Here is a 14,457-nt window from a genome sequence, read left to right on the forward strand (position 1 = left end):
AGTCGATGGACATCGTAAAGAGATTAGTAGAACCATCGAAAGGTTCAAAGAGGTATTTAACAACTGGTAACTATTATTCAAGTTGCGAGCTTGCTATACACCTTCTCGAAAATGGCCTTACTTTTCTAGCTACCATGAAGAAGAACAAGACAGACATCCCTCTTGAGTTCCTTCCTAACCGAAATCGCCCAGTAGGATCAACTTTATTTGGCTTTAAAGATTGCTGCACTCTGGTGTCATTTTACTGTACACAATGCACGATGGGCTAGCTGTATGCAAGGAAACGGGAAAACCGGACATTGTTCTCTATTATAACGCTACTAAAGGTGGCGTTAATTCACATGATCAAAAATATGCCAATTATTCTACGAAACGAAGGACAAGGAGGTGGCCACTAGCATTATTTTTCAGATTTTTAGGTATGACAGTTGTAAACGCCCATATTGTTTTTGTTGCCAACAACATATCAGTGTTGGAAAGGAAGAGGCAAAGGCGAGGAGGGTTTATTGAAAAATTGGGATTTAACCTACTTGAAGGTTATCTGAAAGAACAGGGTCACATACAATCACTGCCCCTAGATAAAAAAAGCATATTTGCTAAAATACAAGGAGCCTTCTGATTTACCAGTAATCCCTCAAGCCTCAGGACAGCGACCAAGATCTGCTCCATGCCATGTGTGCGGTAAACATCGCAACAATAAAACTACAAGAACATGCTCAGAGTGCATGCGATTTGTATGCAAAAAGTATTTCACCCGCAAAGCTATTTGCAGTGTCTGCAACATTTCGTTCGACGAAGAGTGGCATCTTAGTATTTATTTCTTCTAAATATTTGTTCATCGCTATGTTTTTTATGCAACCTTGTTCCTAGTTAGTCATAAGTAATGAGTTATATTTGAAATATTTACTAAAGTATTATATTTGCCATCAGGAGTCATCTGTAACAGCTGTACTACTTAAATTGCTCAATAAATATTTTAAAAATACTATGTGGTATGATTGCCGCAAAATGGAACTGCAGCACGGAGTGCTGCGCGCGTGTACTGGCGTAACTTTCAGTGGTACATGTAGCTAAGGGTTAAAAATGTGTGCTACACTAAGACACAAACCAGAAACCTTTGCATTTTGCAGGCAAGTACTGTACCAACTGAGCTACCGAAGCACAACTTACAACATATCCTCACAACCTTAATGCCACCAGTACCTCATCTGCCAACTCTCAAACTTCACAGAATTCTCCTGTAAAATCTGCAGAACTAGCACTTCTAGAAGAAAAGATATGGGAGACACATGAATTAGCCACAGCCTGTAGGATGGTAAGAGTACTTGCCTGCAAAAGGCAAAGATTCTGAGTTTGAGTCTCAGTCCAGCACACAGTTGGAATCTGCCAGAAAGTATCGTTCTGGTATACAATCAGCTGCAGAGTGAAAAATTCATTCTGGAAACGTCCTTCTCGCTGTGGCTAAGCCATTTTCTGCAATTTCCTTTCTTCCAGTAGTGCTAGTCCTGCAGATTTCGCTGGAGAACTTCCGTGAAGTTTGGAAAGTAGGAGATGATGTACTGGCGAAAGTAAGGCTGTGAGGATGGGTAGTGCGTCGAGGTTGGGTATCTCAGATGTTAGAAGACTTTACAGCGAAAGGCAGAGATCCTGATTTCCAGTCTCGGTGCAGCACACAGTTTTAATCGGTCAGGAAGTTTCATATTAGCGCACAGTCCACTCCAGGGTGAAAAATTCTTCCGGGATATATCCCCACAGCTGTGACTACAGCAAGTCTCCACAATACCCGTCCGCCTCCATAGCGTAGCGGTAGCGTTATCGCCTATCACACAGGGGGCCTGGGTTCGATTCCAGGCAGGGGACTGGGTGTTATGTGTCCTTCATCATCACTGACTCGCAAGTCGCCGATGTGGCGTCACCTAAAAAGGACTTGCAATACGGTGGCCGAACTCCCCTGAATGGGGCCTCCCAGCCAACAATGCCATATGATCATTTCATTTTTTCCCCTCACAATACCCTTTCTTCCAAGACTGCTTTTCCTGTAAGTTTCGCAGGAGAACTGTGCAGTTTGGAATGTGGGACATGAGGTAGAGAATGGTGTGGAGTTCGAATCTCGGTCTTGCACACAGTTTTAATCTGCCTGTAAGTGTCATACCAGCACACACTTCACTGCAGAGTGGAAAATTCATTCTGGAGACACCTCGCAGACTAAGTCACCGAAGTGGGAACGTGTGGTTGTCACTGCTTTCATGTTACTCATGCAGTGAGCTGACTTTACTGTTGCACCCACTCCCTTTGCTCAGAAATAAGGTGGAGTGCTGGTGTGGTGATGGGAATTGATAAATGGTTTAGCCATAGACTAGGGAATTGTTTACAGAATGAATTTTCACTTTGCAGCGATTTGAAACTTCCTGGCAGGTTAAAACTGTGTGCCGGAACGATACTCGAATGTGGAACCTTTGCTTTACGTGGGTAAGTGCCCTACCGATTATTGGGCTGTCCAAGCACGACTCATGACTTGCCCTCACCGTTCCATTTCCGTCAGTACCTATTTTCAAACTTCACAGAAGTTCTCTTGCGAAACGTGCGAGACTACCGGTCCTGCAGAGTAAAACCTCATTCTGAAACAATCCTATAGCCTGTGGCTAAGCCATTTCTCCGCAATGTCCAGAAGAGCTAGTCTGTCTCTGCAGAATACTATTTGCGCAACACAACATTCGTTGGTATTGCGTAGACTCGGTGTTATGTCTTCGCCATAGACAATGTTTGGTTCTCAAAGTGTAAATAAATAAACAGTTGTGAAGTAAACAAGTGTGCTTTGCTTGGTTAATGTGAACGAAGATCTCCATATCTTTTTTTAAAAAATGTCGATATTGCTGCGTCTCGGTGGGTGCCACGAATAATTGATTCTAACTCATTACTCGTGGTACGAGTATTATTTAATGCTGTTTTTTTATTTTATTTTAGATAAGATCTGTGCAAGCCGAAATGCCTTAACGAAGTTGTTATTCAGTACCTCAACTGCAAATGGACTCGAACAGAAGTGGAGACGAGAGTAAGTGAAGCTGAAACATCTGTACTTTCGAATACATTCTAGTCAGACACCAATCCCATAGCGTATTAAAGGAAATCCTTGAAAAGGACAATTGTCTTTGAACAGCTTTATAAGTATATCAGTTTAAAAATTACAGATGTATGAAAATCAAGGGCCAGCCTGACAGGACTAACGGCGTTGTGGCAGTGAGGGTGGGAGAGAAACCAGGCTAGAGGCTACGAAAGTGCAGTCATTCATTGTCCTGTGCAGTAATTGAAAAATAAGATAAATAAAGCAGTTACCTGTCACCAGCGTACAACATACATTGGTTAAGAATCTTTAGATCTTGGGATGACTGATGAGTTTGGCTCTTAGTTCGTTTTCAAGTATCCGTGAGTAAAAAAGATGATACAAGTGTCACATTGTTTTAGCATTAGTTCTCATTCTTAACAACTGCTTGCAGAGGACTATTATTGTGTAACAACATTTAGTGATAGATGTCTATCAGTTCCAGATTATATTGTGACTTGGAATTTAGACATTCTGTGACATTCATCCAAACAACTGATTGCTCCTTTTTAATCTCTCTGCTATTTGTAATGATATTGTGGTTAATGAAGCTGTTAGTTAATAAGTACTTTAAGGTCAAATTCAGTGTTTCACTGTCTTTCTGAAGGAATTCAAATGAATATCCAATGCATTTCTCTCTCATCATATAGAAAACATAAAGTATGCCTGCACTACAGAAAACTCAAATTTCAGTAATTAATGTCAGTTTTAATGGAAATTATGATAAGTTTTGGTGCACAAGTCCATAGAGAGACCACAGATAGACTGAGTTTATGTATGATTAGTTCCACAATGAAAGTTAATTTGATATGATGAAATGTTTGAATAGGCCTACACACCACATTAAAAGTGACATGTAATTTATGTAAGTACATTGATGCTAAAGCAAGTGCAGGTTTGGATGGATGAAATTGTTTGTAGGATTGGCGACGTCTATTTGTACAACTCAATAATTGTTGCGTCATGGAAAATGTGAGGTATTATCATGAAGGAAGAAAAAAAGACTTAAAATGTCAGTTACCTATGTTCTAATGTGATAATTGAAACATGGCAAACAGCAATAAGTTAGGTATTTCAGTTTCTTTTCACAACATCAGAAAAAGATAGTAGAAATTTAGACTGTTTAAAATAATATCACATAGATTCTCAAAAACACAGAAATGAGACAATACAAGAGCAGTCTGGTACAGTTGGAATGGCATTGCAGAAGCATAGAATTCCACCCGTCTGCTTTGACCCATTGTGTCATCAAGATGATGGATACCCCTACTTCTGGCATATACAATGTGGTAACTATATTGTCACTACATACAAATGAAATAAAAATGATACCAAAAAACTAACATAAGCAATTTTAGAATGCGGAATCACAAAATTTCGCCTATGTAGCTCAAACAAACCAATGATACCAAAACCTCACACACAAATTGAAAACCCAGAAACCCCTATGTCCACTTAGCTAATCAAAATACCAACAAAAAACTATGCACCAAAACAAATAAACCATACATAAAGCATTACAAACCAAATAACATAAAAAAATATTTACTAACCAAAGCTACTGGATGAATACAACTAGGTTGCTCCCCCCCCCCACACACACACACTTATATATGCACACACAACCAACCCACCGACAGAAACAGAACAGAATTATCCAGACAACCCCAACCTCCCCTCATTAACCAACCTCTAAACACAAAACCAACAAAGATGGGCTTTTGTTGAAGTTTCGAGAACATACATTCACCGAAGAGTCAAGTAGTATATTGCTCCCTCCTACGTATATCTCACGAAGGGACCATGAGGATAAAATCAGAGAGATTAGTGCCCACACAGAAGCATACCGACAATCCTTCTTTCCACGAACAATACGAGACTGGAATAGAAGAGAGAACCGATAGAGGTACTCAAGGTACCCTCCGCCATACACCGTCAGGTGGCTTGCGGAGTATGGATGTAGATGTAGAAATAGTAGAAACAAACAAAAAGACAGTTCATACATTTTTAAAAAAACAACCCTCAGAAAACAAAACATAATAGCTGCTGAAAGATAAAAAGATGAACAATAACAAAACTATTCCGTAAGTAAAACAATCCCCCTGATAGCCAACCTAGCTTTCTCGGACCAGGTTCCCTGTTGGATAGGTTGCCACATATGTAGGTCCCTGGTCCGCGAAGCCAGGGCTCTAGTCAACTTCATATCGTCGTCGGAAAAATATATCTAAAAACAAAGAAGACGTGACTTACCAAACGAAAGCACTGGCAGGTTGATAGACACACAAACATACACACAAAATTCTAGCTTTCGCAACCAACAGTTGCTGCATCAGGAAAGAGGAAAGGAGAGGGAAAGACGAAAGGATGTGGGTTTTAAGGGAGAGGGTAAGGAGTTATTCCAATCCCGGGAGTGGAAAGACTTACCTTAGGGGGAGAAAAGGACAGGTATACACTCGCATACACACACATATCCATCCCTCGTTGCACACATGACACCTCTCAAAGTTGGCAGCCAAGCCAGACTCCTGTAAAATACTTATCATTGTCACCATATCATCACCCAACGCAACCCACAGTGAATAACTCACTGAGGATACAGCACACACTTTCAACAACCAGTTCACAGAATGATTACACAAGGTCAAAGTACCACACATAACACAAACATTTCCAAACATGAACATCCGTCACAAGAGCATGCCACCAAATGCTATGACATTCCATCTACAAACTCGATTCAACTCAAAAACACTGTGCCACAATGATGTCACACCACACATATATGTCACAGTCAGAGCAGATGGGTGTATTGGGACACTTCCCTTGATCCTCTGAAACTGTAACGCACACGCATCATATATGTCCAAATATGACACTGGAGCCAAAATCATTGTTATGAGCCAAATTACTGCAGTGATAATAATAAGAGTGAAGATGGAATGCTGTTCTTTGTTTCATTTCTCTGGAAAAGGATGTTGGGCACAGTTATTAAGTTTGGAATAGGGCATAAAACATTTGTGACTAGTTAAAATTCTGTCAGACCAGGAACTGAATTATGTTTAACCTACAATGACAATCAGAGTGTTAATTTGCTAGTAGTAAAATGTGAGTGCAGATAAGGAACATTATTGGCAGAACCTTGGGCTCAAATGAAAGTAAACTTCAGTTGCGAGGATTATTTGGAAATTAGTAGCTTAAGGGTGGAGTGGAACATTTCTACTTGATTGGGCATTTTTTAGGTTCATTTAGAACCTTATATTTATGATTATTAAATGTAGTACCAAGACAATGTAGATAACAGGGATAGTGCAGACATGCATGTGCATGTTTTTGTTCATTTTATGTTTACGCTGTCTGCCCCATTGTGTATGGTTCGTGTGCCTGCATAGAGGGAATCTGTGCTCTTGTGACCACCACCTTCAGCCTATTACTGATAACCTACTCTACTATATAAAAGACATTGACCATTTCCTCTACCAACTTCCCACAGTTCCTGTACCGTTATCACATGACACATTGCCTATCACTGTCTGTGCAACCTCCCTCAACATAAGACCTAAGGCCAGGACTTGCTGCCTATGAACACTACCTATTCCAGTGCCTGACTGACTCCAAACCCACAGCCTCCTCCCTGGTCACCATGACCAACTATATCATCACCCACAAGTACTTCTCCTCTGGAACATCGTGTACAAAGAAATCCATGGTACAGTTATGGGCACCCAAATGGCACCATTCTACACCAACATATTCATTGGCCATTTAGAGGACTCCTTCCTAGACACCCATAATGCAAAGCCCTCACCATGTTCAGATTCACTGATGACATCTTCATGATCTGGAACCTTCGCACCTTCTCCTCCATGCATTTCACCTGGTTTTCCACAGCTCAATAAGCCATCTTTCTGAATGTTAATTTCCACCCTCAAGGATGTCTACATCAGTACCTCTGTCCACATCAAACCTACCAACTACTAATGATTCCTCTGCTTTGACAGCTGCCATGTATTATACAACACAAAGTCCTTTCCATACAGCCTAGCTACTGGTAGTGACGAGCAGTCCCTTATCAAATATGCCAGGGATCTCATTGAAGGCATTACAAACTGAAATTATCCTCCCCACCTTGTCCAGAAACAGATCTTCCACACCTTGTCTCCCCAGCCACCTGCAAGTCTGCCCCCCCCCCTCCCCTCCCTACCCATACCCATTGGTTGGCCACAAAGGAGCAGCTTCCTCATGACTTACAAAGGAACATTCCCATGTATCAATGAATGACCTTGATGAACCTTGATGGGTGTGTAGAGGAGGCAAATTAATGCAATGCATACTTTTTTGTTTGTGCCCAATTTCACTTCTAAGGGGTAAAGCACACTCTGAAAGTTAAATTGGCATATTGGGTGTGGAGGAAATCGCTTCAAAACCACGAAATTAAAATATAAAATAAAATAAAAATTTACATGTAATTAATCTTCTTGAAAACTATATAATTAACTGTCAGAAAATTTGCAAATTACCCAACTACCATTAATGAATTTTGCAAAATGGAAACTTTTGTTACACCATAAAGTTTTTATGCCACATACATCCGTGTGTAATAAACCTGGTTTCTGTAATACCATTTCTGGAAAGTGAGTAGCACAAAATGTGCTGTCATAGTATGTGCAACATACTTAATTAAAATATCTAAATGTGCATTATTGTTCCAATTATTTGCTATACTGTACATATTTTTATTGTATTATGTAAATTGTTATTTTATATTTGCAACTAATGTCCTTTCTTCTACTTTTTTAAACATTTCACGTCATGTCTATTATGTTAATTGAAAATCATACTTATCTCATTATTATGAAGCAAAATCGTTACAGTAACGATAATCAGGAAAGAAATGCTAAAACATAATGTTTTCGTACAATATGCACACGCAATGAACAACAGTTCTCCACGTAATACACATAGTGGACAGGTCAATAAAAAACAATGTTCATAAAGTGCTACAAATAGTGGCGGCTGATCTTCTAAATATCCTAATTTGTGCCACGCATATTTCAGTACATTGGAAAGCATCGGTGAAGATTGTTGATTGTGTATTAGTGAATGCAGATTGTTTATTTTGTTTCTCAAGTAGAGATTGACATCATAATCATGCAGCAGAACTAGATTTGAAAATCTTCTCACAAATTTCTCCCAACATCGAGAACCGTATATGTCCAACGGCTCTACCTACCCCATCGAGCCTTTTGGGATCACCAGATGAACAAGGTCCTTGTCCTCAGGTACAACACTCAGAACAGTTCTTTATCACTGACCACCCCAGGAATACAATGGTACAGGTTTTTCTCCCAAACTGAGAAAGAAAACTTCTGTCTAATATCTTTTGACATGGCCAGACATTAGTTTATGAGATTTCGATGTCACCACAAAAATATTTGGGGCTTTAGAATGACATTCTCTAATTCTCCGTCCAATCTTTATGTTAGTTTCTTTTAAAACTACAAAAAGAGGGGTCAGAAATTTGCCTGCTGCAGAGACTGTAGGCTGAATCATGTAACAGTGAGTAATTGAAGACAATGACTGCACCTTTGATTCAACTTTCTTTGCACTCTTATGGAACAAAGTATGTCCAGAGTGCAACTCCAAATACTGTTATGCTCCTTAACTTGCACTACAAGTCATAAAATGACCTCTTCGAGATCATTTTTATCATTTATATAGTGTCTAGTTAAAAACATTGTTATTTTCTGATATACAAGCCTATGTACCATTTAAAATGCAATAGCCATTTGAAGCTTGCCTTGAAATTATGTAACTTAACTTCCCTGCTTGTCTGCAAGCCCCACTTTCGTAGGTCAATATCATGCATAACCAGCTGATGACACATAACCTGAAGTACTTTCTTTTGAGTCATTATCAAGAACATACTTTTCCCAGCAATACAGCTGTTTCACTAACATAACTTTGTGATATTTATGCTGTGTCGATGGAAGCAGCCTTTTCCCTCTCTTTCTGTTTTTCAAAAATTCAACCGCAGATTTCTTATATTTGATATTTAATTCGCTTTCTGAAGATAGGACATTGCCTGGGTGAAGGACTCTTCATATGTTTCACAATCAGATACACAATCATTGCTATGTCATGGAGCTGTGACCCATCAAACCATAGCCCATTATCTTGTTCTATTACAGTCAAATGTCCATCTATTCTTTCACAAATGAATGCTGCAATGGTGCCTTTTGGTTCCATTTCCTGTGAATTGGCCAAACTCTCAGGGAATTCCAGGCTGTTGGAATGATCATTTAGAATTCAGAAAATTTTAACTGGGTTAATGATTGGCATGTCTCATATTTGCCAACTGATGTACTTTGCACACAGTACAAAATCTCACCTCAGTGCAGAAACAAGTTTGTTCGACACCACAGGTTCAGTGAATACTGACAAGTACAGTCAGTCTGAAGAAGAATTTGAAGAGACATCCGCGTCGAGGACCATGTTCAGAAATATGTGTAATGCATAGTAATCAAAAACCGTTCCTTGAAAGAGAGGTCCTGAAGACTGCAGTGAGGTCCAGAAGTCGTGCAGTGATGTACAGTTCTGTAGTAGTATCAGGCAGCAGATGAGACTGATGTGGAACTCGCAGCACTTGCTTATATAACAGGAAGCACCAGTGAGCAGACACCAGCATGCACAGTTCTAGGCTGATTCGTGATGTTGTCTATGATGTTGCCAACTAGCAGTGTAGCCTTGTACCCCATAGGCTGCTAATTGGTGAACCTCGGTATTCTGCAGGCCACAAACTACAGCATCTTTGAGATGTAGCTAGTGAGGAGTTGTGCCAGAGAGGGCCGGTTCCTTGAGATGGTAACAGGCTGTGTTGCCACATGTGGCAATCCTTTATAATCTTCAACTAATGGTCTTCAGAAGCAGCTATTAATGTATGAAACTAGCTCTGAAATCACTTTCATTGTGTCGTGAAGAATTTGTCACAGCAACGGTATTCGGCAGGTAGTGTGCCGAGCAGTACATACTCGAAAGCATCACCCTAACAGATCGGGGTTTGCTGGTGGTACATGCACTGTTTGACTGCGTGTGAGATCTTCTCTACAACAGCCTTTGGAGATACACCATGAAGAGAACTTCACTTAAACGATTCACCCATTAGTCTCTGTAGCTGGAAAGTTGTTTACCACCCTGTACATAATTTTAAAAGAAACCGATGGAGAGTTTGTATCAAGAATTCGAGCATCTCTTTATGAAGCCCCAAAAGCTCTTGTGACTATATCAAAATCTGGTAAGCTAACATCTGAACAAGTGAAACAGATGTCTTTCCCAGCACAGGAGAAATCCATTTACTTTGTGTGTGTGGTGTAAAAAATGTAATGGTGTAAGCATTTCTTTAGTGATTATCGTTATTGTAATGATTTTGGATCATAATAATGGGTTACTTATTATTTCAATTAAGCAAATACACATATGTGAAACAGTAAACTAAAAAAATGAAAAAAAATTAATTTGCAGCATAATTTAAACATAAACCAAAATAAGTAAAACATGTAATTAGAATACAAATGAACACTTAGATATTTTAATTAGATATGTTACACATACTCTGATAGCACATTGTATACAACTTATTTTCCAAAAATGGTATTACAGAAACTAGCTTTATTAAACTCGGATGTAGGTGGCATGAAAGCTTCTTTAATTTTTGTTGTAGCAAAAGTTTCCATTTTGCAAAATTCAGTAATGGTGGTGGTGTAAATTTCAAAATTCCATTTTTTTTTCAAAAATTGATTATACAGTTTTGTAGAATGTTAGTTACATTTCAACTTTTATGTGAAACATATTTTTTATGTTTCATGGTTTCAAGACCATTCCCTCTAAACCTAATATGCCAAATTACCTTTCAGGGCGCATTTTACCACTTAAAAGTGAAACAGGGCACAAATATATATATGTATCGCATTATTTTGTCTCCTCTACACTTCTTCCAATTTTCATCAAGATCTTTCATTGACAATAGGGAAAGTTCCCTTGTCATTATTCCACAGGACTGGAGTAACTGAATCACATTATCTCATTGTGCCCTGTGATATGCCACTGCCCCCCCCCCCCCCCCCCCCCATCCTACATGATATTCTTGCCCGTCCCTATTCCACCCCTGTCCCCAACCCATCCCCATTCCACTGCTGCTCCCAACCCCTTGTCTATAGTCCTACAATAGACAAAGATGCAGGGCTTGTTCCATACATGTTCCCTCTGGACACAGGATATCTGGCATGTGTGTCACAGCAAAGTAGTGTGGAAACCTATCATGGACGGTGCAGCAGACAATTGTATGGGCAGAACTAGTGACCCAGGTGTTTGCTTGCAGATGGCAGTATGCCAGGTGGGTCAGTTCTTACGCTGAGATCTACTAACATGCACCTGGCCTTTCACATCATAGCCTGCTATTGGTTCCACATCTAGTCTGTATTGTTATTTGCACTGACCATGTCTTGTGCTTTTCTTCATGCCAGGCTCTGTATGGTGTCCAGACTCTCTCCTCCTATGTTTTTTTCGTCTTCTGGGGTCCAGCGCCCAACTTCTGCGCCATGTACCCCCCTAATGTAGTGACATTTGTGCCAACAGGATGGTTTTACAACATTGTTATTCTTGTACAGAAACGAAAGTGGCGATAGAGGATGTCTGTATAAGTGTGACACTTTTATTTGTTTCATGGTGTTAATTTGTGGCCACAATAAACCCGGCATGTATGCAATGCTGGCAGGAACAGTTGTGCCTCTAGAAGAAGCAACAACAGCTGCTCAAACAGAATGCATATTTGATCTGCTCTCACACCACACTGGTGGAAGTCAGCTACCTCCAGAGGAACCTTCTCCCCTGTTACTCCCGACTCCATTTGCCAGTTTTGCCAAGTCTACAGGAACATGGGAGAATTGCCTTCACTAGTTCTTACTGCACTGCCAGGTGTATTATCAGCATCTGATAAGGCCGCCAAGTTATCGTCCTTGCTGAGGCTGACAAACTTACCTTTGCAGAATTTTGTCAGTTGCTCACACAGTATTCTGGAAATTAATTCTATGTGTTGGTGGCACAGTTGCAATTTAACAAGCACCACAAGTGCCCTGGGCAGTTGTGTGCTGTCTGGATTACCAATCTGCAGGCTCTCTTGCACCAGTGTCAGTTTGAGTGTCCCCAATATATGTCAACTCACTAATTAGGGATGTGTTTATTTGATTAGCACCAAAATCTGAGGTAAACCAGGGCATTGGTCCCCTATAACCCTTCATTAGCTGAATCTGCCCAGATTGCTTAATAACATGAAATTACAGCAGCGGCGAGGGACATGCTTTCTGACAGTTGGCAGGTGGCAAAGCTAGATAAGCATGGTAAACAGTGCTCGTTGCCTGGTGGGATTGGCTGGTTGACCTTGCCTTCCACTGAGCCACCATGTGAGGACACCATTAATGATCTGAATGCACCCTTATGTCACTGTGCTGCCTGTCTTCACCTGCTGTGAGTTCTGTAGGCCCAAGTAAATCGAGAAGTTGGGATCCTTACTTGCAATGTTTTTTGGGCTCTTGACATTGCTCTTCTTCTGCACTCAATGGGCAAGTCAGTGGTCCTGCCCAAATTGTCATTTGGTGCATGCTTGACAGGATTGCCTGTATATTGATGCCGTGTGTGGGGTATGCCGAGAAGTCAGCCAGCTGGCATCATTTTGTGGCAGTCAGTGAGCCACAGGCTGGTTGTTAGAGGCCCCAGTATTTTCCCTGGACTTGGAGACTGTCTCTGGCACCCCACAGGCATCACCCCAGCATATTTTCCTGTCATTGGTTGTGGACGGGCAGCCAATTGAGTTACAGGTCAACATAGGGGCAAAGGTCAGTCTCATTAATTTATAGCTGTATGGGCTCTTGGGCTGTTTAGTGTTGCAGTGACTTCTACGTAAGTGGTATCTTATAGTAAACAACATATCTCATTGTGTTGGCAGTTTTCCATTTCAGCTCATTACAAGAAGGTGGAAAGACAGTTTATGTTGTTACTGGTAAATTCACCTTTGGCACAAAATATTTCTGGGCTGGATACTTTCTGTTTTTGGGTTCCAGATCACTGACAAAGTCAGTGTAGTGTCCCGGCTGATCCTATTTCAAGGTCTGGACTCTTTACTGGTCATGTGACCACCTGTCTGAGAATACCTTGGGTCAGGCAAAAAATTTCATGGCCTATGTAAGTCATCAGCAATAGCATACTTTTGTCACCATCACCCAATCCCCTTCACCATCTGCGCATATCTGCCATCCTCTTAACTGGCTGTATCAAAAGGCCATGAAATTCATGTGGTCTGTGGACTGTCAGCGGGCTTTTCAGTCTCTTAGGCACTGTTTCTAACCCATTAACCCTGGCCACTGATTTGTCCCAGTACACATCAAAGATATTTAAACAGCACAATGTAACTGTTCGTAGATGGAAAAGGAGGCACTAGCTATCATTTTCAGCATATCTATTTTTTTAATTATATAGAGAAAATTTTGTATCCATCACAAACCATGAGCACATATTTTGTTATTTGACCCTGGTTCTAAACTCGTGCGGAGAACTGCACACTGTTTGCAGAGTTGGGCACTTTTTCTCAGCAATTATTGCAATGATATTTGTTACTGGTTCATCACCCAGCACACTAATGCATGTGCACTGTCGTGACTGCCAATGGGACCCAATCTGTAGTTCAGTCAACAGGAGGCTCTTGTTTCCAAATTGAATGATAACCTTGCAGCAGACATTGCTAAATCTTTTTTGACAGCACTGGAGGTTGTGGCTGCCACAGCTGCTGACACGCTTTTCCAGAAAATAAGTTAAGCAATCCAGATGGGATGGCCCAAGTGCAGTCCTTTGGGAACAGATTTGACATGACGTTTGTTTCTCCTGCTACACAGTTGATTCAGTGTTGTCCAGGGGGTCATCATGCTTGCCATGGAGGAGCAAAGCTGTCGAGTCATCGTCTCTCTGGCGTTGTGTTCTCGCATACTTCTGCTGCTGCATGCATCATTGTGGAGTATGTCTTGTGTGAAGGCTGTGTCATGGCAGCACATCTGCTAGCTGATAATTGATTATGGCAGTCAATATCTTGCATGGGCTTTTGTTGCCTGTGGGGAAAACTATGCCGCACCACCACATCAGTTTTTCCCTTGGCTAGTTCCAGAGCCTACTTTGGACAAGCTGCACGTTGCCTTTACAGGTCACTTTCTGGGAAGCATGTTGTTATTAGCAGTAAATGCATTGTCTAATTTCTCGTATGTATCCATCACCTGCCACTCTGTGAGCAACTATTTGTATGTTGTTCGTCATTTTTG

At 40.8% G+C, this 14,457-nt stretch overlaps 1 protein-coding gene across 1 annotated transcript in view; it reads left to right on the plus strand.

Moving 5' to 3' along the window:
- Positions 1 to 2,753: 2,753 nt before the first annotated feature.
- Positions 2,754 to 14,457, plus strand: part of LOC124606833 (39S ribosomal protein L52, mitochondrial) — a 52,008-nt gene continuing 40,304 nt past the window's right edge. The window contains exons 1-2 of the mRNA XM_047138908.1: positions 2,754 to 2,883; positions 2,965 to 3,052. Of these exons, the coding sequence (XP_046994864.1) occupies positions 2,862 to 2,883; positions 2,965 to 3,052 (110 nt within the window). The 5' untranslated portion in view covers positions 2,754 to 2,861. The remainder of the gene's footprint in view (positions 2,884 to 2,964; positions 3,053 to 14,457) is intronic.

Source organism: Schistocerca americana, chromosome 3 (genome assembly GCF_021461395.2).
Source record: "Schistocerca americana isolate TAMUIC-IGC-003095 chromosome 3, iqSchAmer2.1, whole genome shotgun sequence".
NCBI classification, from domain to species: domain Eukaryota; kingdom Metazoa; phylum Arthropoda; class Insecta; order Orthoptera; family Acrididae; genus Schistocerca; species Schistocerca americana.